Source organism: Agelaius phoeniceus, chromosome 22, assembly GCF_051311805.1.
Source record: "Agelaius phoeniceus isolate bAgePho1 chromosome 22, bAgePho1.hap1, whole genome shotgun sequence".
Lineage (NCBI taxonomy): Eukaryota > Metazoa > Chordata > Aves > Passeriformes > Icteridae > Agelaius > Agelaius phoeniceus.
Genome location: NC_135286.1, coordinates 1339063 through 1355090, shown reverse-complemented (window position 1 = coordinate 1355090; position 16028 = coordinate 1339063). Strand labels below are relative to the sequence as shown.

At 59.3% G+C, this 16028-nt stretch overlaps 1 protein-coding gene across 1 annotated transcript; it reads left to right on the top strand.

Moving 5' to 3' along the window:
- The first annotated feature begins 508 nt into the window (after positions 1–508).
- Positions 509–11391, top strand: MFSD2A (MFSD2 lysolipid transporter A, lysophospholipid). The gene is made up of 14 exons (XM_054648243.2): positions 509–638; positions 729–851; positions 1518–1642; positions 4643–4766; positions 4915–4993; positions 5223–5395; positions 5530–5620; positions 6056–6177; positions 6714–6797; positions 8015–8098; positions 9018–9130; positions 9686–9829; positions 9995–10171; positions 10510–11391. The coding sequence occupies exons 1-14, from the start codon at positions 561–563 to the stop codon at positions 10565–10567; spliced, it is 1575 nt and encodes a 524-aa protein (XP_054504218.1). The 5' UTR covers positions 509–560; the 3' UTR covers positions 10568–11391.
- The last annotated feature ends 4637 nt before the right edge of the window (positions 11392–16028 follow it).

The window sequence follows — 16028 nt, the reverse complement described above, 5'->3', positions numbered from 1 at the left end:
AGATTTCAGTGAGATATAAAGAAAGTTTTTAACGATGAGGGTGGTGGGGCGCTGGCACAGGCTGCCCAGAGAGGTGGTGGATGCTCCATTCCTGGCAGTGCTCAAGGCCAGGGAGGATGGAGCTCGGAGAACCTGGCTGGGAGGGGACAGGGAGGTGACAGGAGATGGGCTCTAAGGCCCCTTCCAACCCAAACCGTTCTGCCATTCTGAGGGATGGAGGGCAGGGATGGAGGGCAGGGAGGGAGCGGGGGCTGAGGGATGAAGAACGGGGGAATGGAGGGCAGGGAGGGAGCGGGGGGCTGAGGGATGAAGGGCAGGCATGGAGTGGGGGGCTGAGGGATGAAGAACGGGGGATTGGAGGGATGTGGGACAGACGAGAGGCAACGAAAGCACCAGGACTCAGGGGAGGGGAACGCCGGGCAGGGCTGGGACAGCAGGAGGAGGAGGAGGAGGCGGCGGAGGCGGGTGGGGGCGGGCCGGCGCTGCCCATCTCGGGGCGGGTCCCCCCGGTACAAGGGCGGGCGGGCGGACGGAGGCTCGCTCCATTCATCGCGCACGGCATGGCCGGGGGCGGCGGAGCGGAGCGGCCCGGGGCCGGGGGGCTCCTGCCGCCCGCGCTCCGCCAGCACCGCCGCAGGGTGAGCCCCGGGGCAGGCCTGGGGGGGATCCGGGCCGGTGCGGGGCGGGGGGCGCTGCCCGGGGTCGCTAATGCCCGTCCCGGTTTGCAGGAGGGCCGGGAGCGGCTGTCGGTGTGCAGCAAGCTGTGCTACGCCGTCGGGGGGGCTCCGTACCAGATCACGGGCTGCGCCCTCGGCTTCTTCCTCCAGATCTACCTCCTGGACGTGGCGCAGGTACGGCCGGGCTGGAGGGCGGGATTGGCACCGGAGCTGCTGGTCCCGGAGCTCCCGGTGCCGCTTTGCCCCCGGGGATGGAGCTGCGGGGCCTTGGTAGTGCCCCAACCCCCGGCATGCGGGTCCCGGAGCTCCCGGTGCCGCTTTGCCCCGGGGATGGAGCTGCCCCCGGTCCCGGAGCTCCCGGTGCCGCTTTGCCCCGGGGATGGAGCTGCCCCGCGTCCCGGAGCTCCCGGTGCCGCTTTGCCCCGGGGATGGAGCTGCCCCGGGTCCCGGGGGCTGCGAGTTTCCCCCGGGCCGGTCCCACGTGTGTTGTTGTTGCTGTGCGGGACAAAGCGGGGTCGTGGTGGTGGTTTTGCGGGGCACAGAACCCATCCTACAGCGGGCCGGGTCGGTGTGAAACGCAGAGGGAAGGAAACTGTGGAAGGAGAACCCCTGGGCTGCCTTGTGCTGGGTTTGGGGGCTCGGCTCTGAGATGTGGGAATTCCACTCGGAGGTTCTGGGAGCCTCAAATCCCTCTGAAGGAAGGGGAGAGACCGAGGGACTGCTCCCAACTGGTTGGGGGGGGTCACAGTGGGTAGGGCTGGGATGGTCCTGAGGGGCTCAGAAGGGGCCCTGAGAGCATTGAGGGTTTGCATTTCCTGACCCAAGTTCCTCCTCCTGCAGGTGGACGCTTTCTATGCCTCCATCATCCTATTTGTGGGGCGAGTGTGGGATGCCATCACAGACCCCATGGTGGGGTTCTTCATCAGCAAAACTTCCTGGACTCGCTTCGGCCGCCTGATGCCCTGGTAAGAGCTGCTGGTAGCACCCTGCATTCCCTGCCTGCTGTGTCACAGCTCTTCCAGTCACCTTTGGGTATCTCCTGGCATGTAGCAGTGCAGGGCAGGATGTGCTGACGCCCTGGCTCGCCCAGGTGTGGTGCCAAGAGCTCCAAAAAGCCCCGGGCGCCACTGACAGCTGGGTGGCCTCGAGTTTGTGCCCGTTGCTCTTGCTGAGCCTGGCTGACCTAAATGTCACTGCACCTGCAAACTCCAACGTGGTGGACTTTGTTCCTGTGGTGCTGTGGTGGCAGCCAGGGCAGGTGGCACCACGGGGAGGAGGGCTGGGGGTGTGTGTGACAGATCCGTGGTGGTGGCTGACAGTCACGAGACTGCAGGGAAACAGCTGTGCTGGATCTGGGTGTCTGCACGGGGTGCTCCCTGTGCCCTTGGGAGTAGGGATGGGCTTTGTGAGCCCTCAGATGGCTCAGGACATCCCTGAACACCTGTTCCTGCACGGGATGTGGAGCTTTAATGCCTGAGCAGGGGACAGGGTGGCTAAAATAACCTCGTGTGCCTGTGGGATGGCTGAAACACAGCGAGGGTGGGCACGGGGGGAGTGAGTGGAGCTGCAGGGACGCAGTGCTGTCCCCCACAGAATTATACCCTCTGCTTCCTGGCTTTCCTGGAATAGCTCTGGGCAGCAGCAGCAGCAGCAGGCAGTTGGTGAAGGCAGGCTGCACACACGTGGCCTGAAATAGCTTCTGCCTGCCTGCAGCAGGGTCTGGGGTCTGGAGATTAGCGCGGGGCAGGCTGGGCGTGCGGGGACGGCTCCGCTCGCCCTAATCTCCAGGCAGGGGGTGGGACTGAAGTGGCCGCATTCCTCCGAGCAGCTCCTGCTTCGTTAAAATTAGCCAGAGCTCTTTCTGCTTGTGCTGGGCCCCACAGCTCGCTGCTATTGTGCATGGCTCAAGGGCTGCCCGCTGAGCCCCATTTGGATGGAGCCGAGCTGATTTTAAACCTCTTAAACCCAGGTTTTTCTGGCTCTGCCGGCCCCAGGCTGGTGGTGCCGCTGTGGCTGCCTCAGTTTCCCTGTGTGCAAAGGCAGGAGCTGCAGGCACTGGGGTGGTCTCAAGGCTTCTGCCTGACCCCAACCCTGAGCACCTGCAAGGTGTGACCCTGCCGCGTGTGAGGGTTGATCTGTGGGACCAAGCCCAGCTGGCTCCAGCACAAAGCCTGTGGCTGTTCCATTCCTTGGAAGGGAGAGGACGCCTTCCCTGAGGGCCACCACCTCTCTGCCTTTCAGCGCTCTCTTTGAAACGCATTTTTTGGCACATTTCCATCCACCAGCTCATCCATGCTGTCTGCTTCCTCCTTTCCCCCCAGCCTCGTGGACGTCACCCTGTGCCCAGCTCCGAGCTGGGATCCGCATTTCCATGACCACAGCGGACTTCCCGCTGACTGAACTTTTTCCTTGAGGTGTCTGTGAGTGAGAAACCCCTGGCCTTGACCTTTTCCAGCCGTTTTCCAGCAGCCCGGGCTGGCTGGGAAGGGGTGTGCGAGAGGCACAAAGGAACACACCATCCAGCGGGGCCAATGAGCGCCGGGGCACGTCACAGCCGCCTCCGAGCTCCTTAATCACCTCGCCCTGGGTCAGGGGTTACTCTCAGTCACTCCACAACCTGCCAGGAGCTGTGGTCAGCCCTGGCTGGGGCTCAGCTGCCCGATGCTGGGGGGAATTGGCACATCTGACGCTCATGGGATGGCCAGCGTGATGCTGCTCTGTCCTCTCCCGGTGCTTTCATTCAGCTTTTGGCTCCGTGTTTCCCTCAGCTCCGCATATGGGAGGGCAGATAAGCGGCAGCAGGAGGGGCTGGAGCTGCTGGGCGCTTTCCTCCCCCCTCCTTCCCCTGCAGGGGTGACGTGGGTGTGCAAAAATGTGTTGGGTCCTGTGCAGCCTCTGTCGCTGCTCTCCATCCATGGAGTTTCTGTTTCTCGCTCTCCCTGCTCCTTCCCTGACTTTCGCTTTAAGCTTTGTGTCCTGTACGTCAGCCCAGACGGAAAGATCTCGGAAAGATCTCGCTGTACCCTGGCAGGGAAGGGCCAGCTCAGGCCATGAGTGGCCCTGTCCCATGTCCAGGTCTGCTGGACTCGCTCCAGGACCTCACAGTCTGTCCCGGGGTTTGTGGAACGCAGGGTGCTCACAAATTCCCCAGCAAAATCCATCTTCTAAACAGATGTGGGTCTAACCTCAGCACCTGGCTGGCTTACCTCCTTCCTTCTCCCCTCCTCCCCTGAGGGATGGGGGGCCCTGGGTGCCTGGGGTGTCCCTGGGGTGCTGGAGCAGGGCAGAGCTGTGTCCTGGCTGTCCTGCAGCAGGACAGGGGTTATGAGAGCCACGGGATGAGGAGGGCAGATGCCCTTGCTGGCAGATCCTGCAGGAATTGCTGCTAAGGCCCAGCACTTGAGCAGTCCCCTCTGATCCTCTGTTGTGTTTTGCATCCCATGTCCCTGCTCCTGCAGCTCTGGAAGGCTGGGCAGAGGTGGAGGAAGGAGCCAGCCTGCTGCTGGTTTGCTCCACTGCTGCCAGCAGAGCAGGGCTGACCCCAGGACCAGGGCCTGGGAGGCCTTGGCAGCAAAGCCAAGCTGGTGAGAGGTTTTTGGCTGCTGGGGAGCAGGGCTGAGCTGTTCCCCAGCTGCTCCCCGGCCCTTGCCAGGATCAGGGGGGTGATTACATCCTGCTGAACACAGCAGTGCTGCCTGGGGGAGAGGTCGGGACTGGGGGTGGAAGCCCAAGGCAAGAGCAGATCAATCACTTCTGTAGAAGGAGACTCCTCTGTTAGTGCAAGGAAAGATCTTCCCTGGAACTCTGAGTCAGCTCTTCTGACCCTGTGAGACCTGAGCTGCTGCCTCCAGGCTGGTTTGGATCAGCCCTGGGGCAGCTCAGGAGCCCCCAGATCAGCTGCCCGAAGCCCACGGGGTGTGTGGGGAGAGTTGGGCTGCTCAGGCTGACACATTCTTCTCTCAAAGGATCATGTTCTCCACCCCTTTCGCCATCATCTCCTACTTCCTCATCTGGTTCGTGCCAGACATCTCCACAGGACAAGTGATGTGGTACCTTGTCTTCTACTGTGCCTTCCAGACCCTCGTGACGGTGAGTCAGGCTCTGCTCACACCTGGCACGGAGGCTGCCAGCCCCTGCCAATGCCTGAGCTGCACAGAGGGGCAGAAACCACCCTGCCCCAGGTCCCTCCTTGGGCTGTGATATCCTCCCTGAGCCAGTTCTCCTTGTGCCATTGCAGTGCTTCCACGTGCCTTACTCAGCCCTCACCATGTTCATCAGCAGGGAGCAGAGCGAGCGGGACTCAGCCACTGCCTACCGTGAGAGCTCCCCTTTCTTTGCCTTTCCCCTTTCCTTCTTTTCCTTTCTTTCTTCTTTTTCCTTTCCCCTTTCTTTTCCCCTCCTTCCTTCCCTTTTTCCCCCCCATCCCTTTTCCCTTTATCCCTCGGGGATCTGGAGCTCGTTTCTCCCCTTGAAGGGCAGTGAATCCCAGCTGGGGATGCTCTGCTGGGGACAGGGGCTGTGCTCAGTGCTGGCCTCTCCCTGCAGGAATGACCGTGGAGGTGCTGGGCACCGTGCTGGGCACTGCCATCCAGGGCCAGATCGTTGGCAAGGTGGACACTCCCTGCGTGGGCAGCCCCTTCTTCTTTGGCTTGACCAACTCCTCGGTGGCCATGGAGGAGCTGAACATGACCCACGACACCAGGGGTCTCACAGACACTGTAAGCTGGGGGTGCCCTGATGTGTGCTCCCTTTGGGGCAGGGCTGAGCCCCTTCCCCTTTCCCCTGGCTGCAGGGCTGAGCCCCTGGCCCTGGCTGAGCCCCTGCCCTGACTGCTGCTCCCTCTCTCACACAGAGAAACGCCTACATGATCGCTGCAGGGGTCATCGGGGGGCTCTACATCCTCTGTGCCCTCATCCTGGTGCTGGGCGTGAGGGAGAGGAGAGGTGAGGCTGGGCAGGGCTTGGGATGCTCAGGATTTGTGGAAATCCTCCTGTCTCCCCGAGGAGAGGGGCAGGTGGAGCTGAGCTCTGGGTCTGGGGAGGTGCTGCAGGAGGCCAGAGCACCTCTGGGGTCTGTTAGATAACCTTTATCTCACCCATTTTTGGCTGGCCAAGTTTGCCAGTGCCAACCAGGGCATCCCGGGGGGATGTGATATCCAAACTTGTGTCCTTCCCTCTCCCTGGGGGAATCAGCCAGGCTGCTCCATGGGGCTGAGGGACCCCTGGGTGGGCAGGGGCTGGGATGCTGTGGGTGAGGCAGGGGTTCTGGAGGGTGCTGTGGGTGAGGCAGGGGTTCTGGAGGGTGCTGAGCAGCAGGATGGGGCACCCTGGGTGCTGTTTTGGGGGGGCTCTAACGCTGGGCTGATCTCTGCTCCCCAGAGTCCTGTGAGCTGCAGTCGGACGAGCCTGTCTCCTTCTTCCAGGGGCTGAAGCTGGTGATGAACCACGGGCCCTACATCAAGCTCATCGCCGGCTTCCTTTTCACCTCGCTGGCCTTCATGGTGAGCTGGGGACAGGGAGCAGCGCTGGGGGTGGCTGTGGGGACCATCCCAGGGGCTGGGAGCACGTGGTGGGTGAGCCAGAGCTGCCCCGGGCAGGAGGAAGAGGATGTGGCCTCTTGCCCTCGGTCAATGGCTCAATGGCTGCTTTCTTCCCCTGTCTGTGCTGGGGGTGTGGCTGTGTGAGGACAGACGTGTCCCCCCTGACCCCTGTCTGTGCTAGGAGTGTGACTGTGAGGACAGACGTGTCCCCTTGGGGTGCTGGGTGTCCCCCCTGACCATGCTAGGGGTGTGACTGTGTGAGGACAGATGTGTCTCCCCTGACTCCTGTCTGTGCTAGGAGTGTGACTGTGAGGACAGACGTGTCCCCTTGGGGTGCTGGGTGTCCCCCCTCACCCCTGTCTGTGATGGGAGTGTGGCTGTGTGAGGACAGACGTGTCCCCGTGTCCCCCCTGACCCTGCCTGCACTGGGGCTGTGCCTGTCCTGTCTGTGAGGACAGACGTGTCCCCCCTGAGCCCTGCCTGTGCCTTTCCCACAGCTGCTGGAGGGAAACTTTGCCCTCTTCTGCACCTACACCCTGGGCTTCCGCAACGACTTCCAGAACATTCTCCTGGCCATCATGGTGGGTACGGCCCTGTCCTGCAGGCCATGGGGGGCTCCCTGGGGGCTGGCACGGGCTGAGGGACAGGGACAGTGATCCCCTGGGACAAGGGCAGCGAGAAGAAGCTGCCAAACGTCCTGCAGAGGCCGGGTGGGTTGGCAGGAACAGCGGGGCCTTTGTTCCTGCCTGAGCAAGGCCACAGATGGGGGACACCAGGAGCCTTGGGAGCCTTTTGTCCAAACCCTGCCACTTGTCTCCCTCCCCTCCCTGCTCTGAGAAAAGGATCTCAGTGTTTGCTGCCAGGAACACAGAGCACAGCAGCTCCCTGAGAGCTCTTTGCAGCTTTCCTCACTCCTGGAAGCACCTCCCAGCCTCTCCTCATGGGGTGGGAAGACCCAAGGTGCCCACAGAGCCTGGCTCCTGGCCATGTGTGGGCAGGTGACAACATCAGGTCTGTGACAGTGTTCACAGGGGTCTTAGGATGAGGGAAGAGATGAGGATTTGACTCCATGTTTCAGAAGGCTTGATTTATTGTTTTATGGTATATATTATTAAATATATATTATATATATAGTTAATAAATATTTATTATATTAAATATACATTTATTATATATTTATATATTTATTATTAATATATTTTATAGATTTAGTTATATTATTATATAATATATACAATTTATTATTTTATGATATATATTATTAAATATATATTATTAAATATATATTATTAAATATTAAAACTATACTAAAAGAATAGAAGAAAGGATTTCATCAGAAGGCTGGCTAAGAATAGAAAAAGAATGGAATGAATGACAGAAGACAGTGTCTGAGCCAGCTGGACTGTGATTGGCCATTAATTAGAAACAACCACGTGAGCCCAATCCCAGATGCACCTGTTGCATTCCACAGCAGCAGATAACCATTGTTTGCATTTCGTTCCTGAGGCCTCTCAGCTTCTCAGGAGGAACAATCCTGAGGAAAGGGTTTTTCATAGAATGTGTCTGTGACACAGGTCCCCTCTCAGCCCCCAGGACTGAGTCAGATCCTCCTCTCTCGGGGCAGGTGTGGTGCCAGGGCTCTGCTCTGGGGGAGGACATGGCCCCACAGGCCACGTGTGGCTTCGTGCCAGCCCCGGGAGCGTGTGGCAATCCCAGGTGCTGGAATTGGGGTGGGAGGAGCTGGGAAGGGCCTTTCCAGCAGACAAGAGGCACCTCCATGACCCTTCTGTCCCCACAGCTCTCGGCCACCCTGACCATTCCCTTCTGGCAGTGGTTCCTGACCCGTTTTGGGAAGAAGAGAGCTGTCTACGTGGGCATCTCAGTGAGTGTCCCCTCAGTGTGGGGTGCATGTGGGGATGGTCTTTACCATGTGGGATGAGCAGAGTTCCCCCAAAAGAGTTCCCCCTGCTGCTAATGCCAATTTGGTGCCTGTCCTCCTGTGGTGGTGCTTGTGAGGGTCCCCAGGATGAGCTGAGAGATGAGAATAGACTCCAAGCTCTCAGAAGGCTGATTTATTATAATATTATATTTAACATATATCATATTAATATATAATAATAAATATTATATTCTAATATTTATTATGTTATGGAATAATAAAATAATAGATAATATAATATATATTAAATAATATAAATACACATTTATTATATAAATGTATATTATTTTATTATATAGATATATGTTATATAAATTTATAATAATATTTATATATAATTATTTATATTATTTATTATATTATGATATTGTATTATTTATTATATTTATGATATTATAATATCTCATAATAAATATAATAACAATAAATTTATTTATTATATCAAGGAGATGATATACTAAAACTAAACTAAAGAAAGAGAAAGGAGACATCAGAAGGCAGGACAAGAATGATAATAAAAACCTGTGACAGACTCAGAGAGTCCAGCACAGCTGGCTGTGATTGGACATTAAATTAAAACAATTCACATGCTGGGTAAACAATTCTCCAAATCACATTCCCAAGTAGCAAAACATGCAGGAGCTGAAGTTTCCCAGCTTCTAAGGAGAAAAATCCTGGCGCTGGGATTTTTCATACAACACCATGGTGACATCCTCCTGCTGCTGTTTGTGCTGTCCTGGGGCTCAGGGAGGGACACTGCACCTCTGGCACCCTGGAGGGCTGGGAAATGTGGGAGAGGGGGAAGCCAGGGGGTCTGGGCCAGGCCCTGGGGATGCCAACCTGTTCTCTGTCCCCCTTGCAGTCTGCCATCCCCTTCCTCATCCTCGTGGTGGTCCTGGACAGTAACCTCTTTGTCACCTACCTGGTGGCCGTCGCCGCTGGCATCAGCGTGGCAGCCGCCTTCCTCCTGCCCTGGTGAGTCTGAGGGGCTTCCAGAGCCTTAGAAACCCCCAGAAGGGTTTGTTTGCAGTGTTTGCAGCCCCAGGTGGGGCTCCTGAGGGAAATGCTCTCAGCAGAGAGGGGGTGGCTGTGACCGTGTTCACAGGGGTCTGAGGATGAGGGAAGAGATGAGGATCTGACTCCGTGTTTCACAAGGCTGATTTATTATTTTGTGATATATATTACATTAAACTATACTAAAAGAATAGAAGAAAGGATTTCATCAGAAGGCTGGCTAAGAATAGAATAGGAAAGAATGATAACAAAGGTTTGTGGCTTGGCTCTCTGTCTGAGCCAGCTGGGCTGTGATTGGCCATTAATTACAAACATCCAACATGGGCCAATCCCAGATGCACCTGTTGCATTCTACAGCAGCAGATAAGCAATGTTTACATTTTATTCTTGAGGCTTCTCAGCTTTTCAGGAAGAAAAAAATCCTAAGGAAAGGATTTTCCATACAAGATGTCTGCGACAGGTGGCTTTGTTGTGCCAGCCCTGGTGGTCACTGTCACTGTCCCTGTCTCTGCACAGGTCCATGCTGCCAGATGTCATCGATGACTTCAAGCTGCAGCACCCCAGCTCCCGTGGCCACGAGGCCATCTTCTTCTCCTTCTATGTCTTCTTCACCAAGTTCACTGCTGGGGTGTCCCTGGGCATCTCCACGCTCAGCCTGGAGTGAGTTCCTGGCTGAGGAGGGAACAGGGATGGAGGCACTTCCCAACCTCTGGGAGGGGATTGATGGGCTCCAAACCCAGCTGTTGCCCCAAAACTCTCCCTGGTTTCCCAGGGAGCCGCTGCAAACCCCATTTCCTTTGTCTGAAGGTGCCTTTGTGCCCACAGCTTTGCAGGGTACCAGACCAGGGGCTGCTCCCAGCCTGGCCAGGTGCATTTCACCCTGAAGATGTTGGTGTCTGCTGTGCCCGTGGGGCTGATCCTGCTGAGCCTGCTGCTCTTCAAGCTCTACCCCATCGACGAGGAGAAGAGGAGCAAGAACAAGAAAGCCCTGCAGGATTTAAGGTGAGCATCAGGCAGCAAACACAGCCTGTGGGGGTGTGTGTGGGGGCAGGACCAGGCGGGTTGGGACACACTGGGGCTTGTCCAGGAATCCTCCAGGCCCCGTGGGCGGTGGCGTGAGGGAAGTGCTGACTTGTTTTCCCAATCCCAGCTCCCAGAGGGATGGTGTGAAGTGCTGGGAGATCAGCAGGGACCTGCCCCAGCTGCTCGTGTGGGGTGCACACCCCACGAGGTGCTGACATCCCTCTGGAAGCTCCTGCTCCCCAAGGCAGACATTACTGGGCTGCAGCCCTCGCTCCTGTGGGTTAATCCACGCCTCATTCCCAACTCTTTTCCCCCAGGGAGGAGAGCAACAGCAGCTCAGAGTCGGACAACACAGAACTGGCCAGCATCGTGTGACCCGGGCTGGGTCTGCCTGCTCACCCTGGGCCGCCCCAGGGCTCGTCCCCCCTGGGCTGGAGGTGCTGGAGGAGCCGTGGGGAGCATTCATTGCCCAGAACTCGGGATCTGTGCCTGTCCTGCACCTTGCACGGGGCCCTGGAGGTGCTGGAGGAGCCGTGGGGAGCATCCACTGCCCAGAACTCGGGATCTGTGCCTGTCCTGCACCTTGCACGGGGCCCTGGAGGTGCTGGAGGAGCCGTGGGGAGCATCCACTGCCCAGAACTCGGGATCTGTGCCTGTCCTGCACCTTGCACGGGGCCCTGGAGGTGCTGGAGGAGCCGTGGGGAGCATCCACTGCCCAGAACTCGGGATCTGTGCCTGTCCTGTGCCTTGCATGGGGCCCTGGAGGTGCTGGAGGAGCCGTGGGGAGCATCCACTGCCCAGAACTCGGGATCTGTGCCTGTCCTGTGCCTTGCACGGGGCCCACAGAGCACTGGTAGTGTACATTACACACATGGTGGTGCCTCCCCAGGGACAAGCATCTCCCTGTGGGGCTCTGGAGGGCAGGGAAGCCCAGTCTGGGTTGGTTTTGCCTGGATCAGCCGTGCCCAGTGCCCTGCCTGCCTGGGGGTGATCGTTAGTGTACATTACACTGTGCCCAGGACGTGAGCTCACCTCTCCTGTCTCTTCAGAGGGCACTAATGTGAGACCTGTGCTTTTTTTACACAGCCTAATTAACTTAATGATGTAAATATGGAGGTGTTTCCTGATTGTATATATCTGTACAAAGCCCAAACCCGAGGACTTGTTAATATTAATTTACATAAAAGTGGGGGAAGTCGGCGGTGGGTGTGAAGAATTCCTTTTTTTCACTCAGCTGGGATTTTTCACGGCTGTCAGCAAGCCCAGGGTCCCTTCAGCCACCACGGGGTGCAGGACTGACTTTTCCTGAGCCCTGGTCTAGGAATGCCATAATCCAGGCAGGAGGCTGTGCTCAGCCCCTTGCCCCCGTGCAGCTCCTTGCTCGGTGCCTGCACCCAACAAAGGCTCCTTTATTTTCTCCTTTTCAAGAGGGGGGTGGAGGGAGGAATGAAATCAAAGTGCTGCCAGCAGGGATGGTGAACTCCAGGCTGGAAACACGAGAGGCAGCTGGGGAGCGGAGAGAAAGGGACACTGGGGGGACTCTGAAGCTATTTGGGAACAGTTCTTTTTCCAAATTCTTTTGTGTTGGGATCAAAGGGTTGGCATTTGCAGGGGCAAAATAATTCTCTGTCTGTCCTGTATTTATTAAAGCAGCTGTCATATTCCAGCCCCCCCCCCCCCCCCCCGTTGCACGGTTTGTGTGCGTGGATGTGGCTGTGCGGCCGAATCGTGACACAAAATAGTCCCACTCGGTGCTGGGAGTGTTGAAGGCGAAAACACGGAGGCGCACCAGGTGTGGGTTCTGCAGGGTCCCGCGGAGGCGCACCAGGCGTGGGGTGTGCAGGGTCCCGCGGAGGCGCACCAGGCGTGGGGTGTGCGGGGTCCCGCGGAGGCGCACCAGGTGTGGGGTGTGCAGGGTCCCGCGGAGGCGCACCAGGCGTGGGGTGTGCAGGGTCAGACGGAGGCGCACCAGGTGTGGGGTGTGCAGGGTCCCGCGGAGGCGCACCAGGCGTGGGGTGTGCAGGGTCAGACGGAGGCGCACCAGGCGTGGGGTGTGCAGGGTCCCGCGGAGGCGCACCAGGCGTGGGGTGTGCAGGGTCCCGCGCTGCGGAGGGATCTCTCGGTGATGCTGCCGTGCCCGGCTCCTCAAGTTCCGGCAGAGGGAGAGACGCGGAAGGATACATGCAAGGCGCTGCCGTTTCGCCTGCTGTGGTGCCGGGTACGGACCCGGTGGCGGCGGAAGCGGCGCGACAGGGCACAGGGATAGCAGCTGTGGCCGGACAGCGGCACGCAGCGGCTCGGAACCGGGACCGGGCTGTTCCAAAACTGCGGCGAAAGCAGTGGGGGGGTGGCGGCGGCGCCGTGGGGATAGAACTGCGCATGCGTGCGGCTGATCCCGGAAGCAGCGCTGGGGTTGGATGAGCCGGCGCGGAGCGATATCGCCGGTGCGGGGTTGTAGCAACCGTGAATGCGTGGGTTGTGTCACCAGGGCAGCGTGGGGACCATGGCGGGCGGGGGCCGCACGGCGGGCGGGCGCGGGAGGTGGCGGAGCTGCGGGAACGGGAGCCGGGGCTGCGCCTGCGGCTGCGGCCGGAACGCCGGGACGTCCGTGGTTGCAGGAGGCGGCGGAGCTGCGCCATTCAGCAGCTCTGAAGTGGGGGGCTGCGGTGTGGAAGACGCGGCTCGGCCCGACATGGAGCGGCGGCAGGAGCGAGAAACCGACCACGGGAGGCGGCGGGGCGGCCTCGTCAGCGGGAGATGATCCCGGGATGGCGGGAGGCGGGGAGATGATCCCGGGAGGGGCGGCGTGGAGGCGGCGGGAGTCTGCTGCGGGGGGGGGGGGGGGGCATGGCGGGCGGTGGGGGAGGCGGCGGCTGGAGCGCGGCGTGCAGCCGCTGGGGGCTGGGGCGGCGGCCGGGCCGGCGGGCAGGGGCGGCGCGGACCGGAGGCTGGGCAGGAGCGGCGGCAGGCACGGGAGGCTGGGCAGGAGCGGCGGCAGGCACGGGAGGCTGGGCTGGAGCGGCGGCAGGCACGGGAGGGGCTGGGCAGGAGCGGCGGCAGGCACGGGAGGCTGGGCAGGAGCGGCGGCAGGCACGGGAGGGGCTGGGCAGGAGCGGCGGCAGGCACGGGAGGCTGGGCAGGAGCGGCGGCAGGCACGGGCGGGGCTGGGCAGGAGCGGCGGCAGGCACGGGAGGGGCTGGGCAGGAGCGGCGGCAGGCACGGGCGGGGCTGGGCAGGAGCGGCGGCAGGCACGGGAGGGGCTGGGCAGGAGCGGCGGCAGCCACGGGAGGCTGTGCTGGAGCGGCGGCAGGCACGGGAGGGGCCGGGCTGGAGCGGCGGCAGGCACGGGCGGGGCTGGGCAGGAGCGGCGGCAGGCACGGGAGGGGCCGGGCTGGAGCGGCGGCAGGCACGGGCGGGGCTGGGCAGGAGCGGCGGCAGGCACGGGCGGGGCTGGGCAGGAGCGGCGGCAGGCACGGGCGGGGCTGCAGCCACCGGTGCGGACACCGCGGCGCCGGCACAGGGTGGCTCGGCGGGCCGGGGCGCCCCGGTCCCGGCGCAAGCGGTGCCGTGCCGGGACCGGGGGATTGCGGCCAAACGCCGGCAGGGGCGGGTTCAGCCGTGGGCGTCTGCCCCGCGTGGAGCCCGTGGGCAGCTCGGGGTGCGCTGCATGCGCTTGAACGCCGGGGTAGGGGGGGTTCCCGCGGCAACGGCCGCAGGGGGCGCTGAGGACGCCAGCGCGGCCGCGCCAGGCGTGCTCGGCACCGCAGATCCGGGAGCTGCAGGGGACTGCAAGGACGCAGCAGCGACGGGACCTGGGCCAGCAGCGGCGCCGCTGTGTCGGCAAAGGGGGCGAGGGGGCTTGGGGGGCGGGAGAAGCCGCCGCGCTCTCGGGTAGCGGGGGGGGGGGGGGGAAGCGGCGGGATCGGCGGGGGGAAGGGGGTGGGGCCGCGGTGACGTTGGTGGGCGGGCTCGTAGAGGCGGGAATTGAGGGACGGGGCCGTGAGGATTGCGAAACCGGGCGCGGGGACCAACGGGATGGCAAAGGCGGGGAGGGCGGGAGCGGGGGGCAGGCGGCAGGGGGCGGGGCCAAGCAGGACTGCGGGTACCGGAGCCGCGGGGTCCGACGGGAGGGGGGGCGTGTCCTGTTGAAGACTCGTGGCAGCAAGGGGCGGAGTCACAGCATGGGCGGAGCTCGGCGGGGCGGCTGCTGTGGGCATCCCCCGTGCAGCAAACACGGCTCAAGCAGCGCCCTGCAAGCTGGGAGCAGCTCCCCGGCAGCCATGGCCCGGCAGGAAATACTAATAAAGTGCTTTAAACACCTGTATCCTAAAAGTCTCTGTTAAAGACAGTCACGGTTTACAGCAGTTTTGCAACAGTCTCGCTTTATGGCACTTTACGGCTGTTTTGCGACAGTCGCGATTTACGGGCCCTTTTCCAGCAGTCGCGCTTTACGGCAGCTTTTGCGACAGTCGCGCTTTACGGCACCTTTTACGACAGTCGCGCTTTACGACACCTTTTGCGACAGTCGCGCTTTACGGCAGCTTTACGACAGTCGCGCTTTACGGCACCTTTTGCGACAGTCTCGCTTTACGGCAGGTTTTGCGACAGTCGCGCTTTACGGCACCTTTTGCGACAGTCGCGCTTTACGGCAGCTTTACGACAGTCGCGCTTTACGGCAGGTTTACGACAGTCGCGCTTTACGGCACCTTTTACGACAGTCCTGCTTTACGGCACCTTTTGCGACAGTCGCGCTTTACGGCAGCTTTACGACAGTCGCGCTTTACGGCACCTTTTACGACAGTCCTGCTTTACGGCACCTTTTGCGACAGTCTCGCTTTACGGCAGGTTTTGCGACAGTCGCGCTTTACGGCAGCTTTACGACAGTCGCGCTTTACGGCACCTTTTACGACAGTCCTGCTTTACGGCACCTTTTGCGACAGTCGCGCTTTACGGCACCTTTTACGACAGTCGCGCTTTACGGCACCTTTTGCGACAGTCGCGCTTTACGGCACCTTTTACGACAGTCGCGCTTTACGGCACCTTTTGCGACAGTCGCGCTTTACGGCAGCTTTACGACAGTCGCGCTTTACGGCAGGTTTACGACAGTCGCGCTTTACGGCACCTTTTGCGACAGTCGCGCTTTACGGCACCTTTTGCGACAGTCGCGCTTTACGGCAGCTTTACGACAGTCGCTCTTTACGGCACCTTTTGCGACAGTCTCGCTTTACGGCAGCTTTACGACAGTCTCGCTTTACGGCACCTTTTGCGACAGTCGCGCTTTACGGCACATTTTACGACAGTCCTGCTTTACGGCACCTTTTGCGACAGTCTCGCTTTACGGCACCTTTTGCGACAGTCGCGCTTTACGGCTCCTTTTGCGACAGTCGCGCTTTACGGCACCTTTTACGGCACCACGTCAATTGCGCTTTACGGCAGTTTTACGACAGTTGTGCTTTACAGCACTTCACTGTTTTTATTCTTTTTTTCATTTATTTTTAATTAATTTTATTTTTTAAATTATAAGGTTTTTTTAATTTCATTTTTAATTTTTCTATTTCTAAAGCTTTTTATTTTTTTATTTTGGTGTGCTTTGCGCAGTTTTACGACACTTGTGCTTTACAGCACTTCCTTTTATGGAACCTTTACAGCACTTTACAGTTTTTATTCTTTTTTTCATTTATTTTTAATTAATTTTATTTTTTAAATTATAAGATTTTTTAAATTTCATTTTTATTTTTAATTTTTCTATTTCTAAAGCTTTTTCTTTTTTTTATTTTGGTGTGCTATATGGCAGTTTTACGACACTTGTGCTTTACAGCACTTCCTTTTATGGAAC

What these genes read in the sequence shown, in the direction of transcription:
- MFSD2A (XM_054648243.2), top strand. Translation starts at nt 561, where the DNA reads ATGGCCGGGGGCGGCGGAGCGGAGCGGCCCGGGGCCGGGGGGCTCCTG. An exon ending in CCTTCCAGACCCTCGTGACG is followed by an intron (nt 4,767 to 4,914) that starts GTGAGTCAGGCT and finishes GTGCCATTGCAG; the next exon opens with TGCTTCCACGTGCCTTACTC. An exon ending in ATCTCCACGCTCAGCCTGGA is followed by an intron (nt 9,830 to 9,994) that starts GTGAGTTCCTGG and finishes TTGTGCCCACAG; the next exon opens with CTTTGCAGGGTACCAGACCA.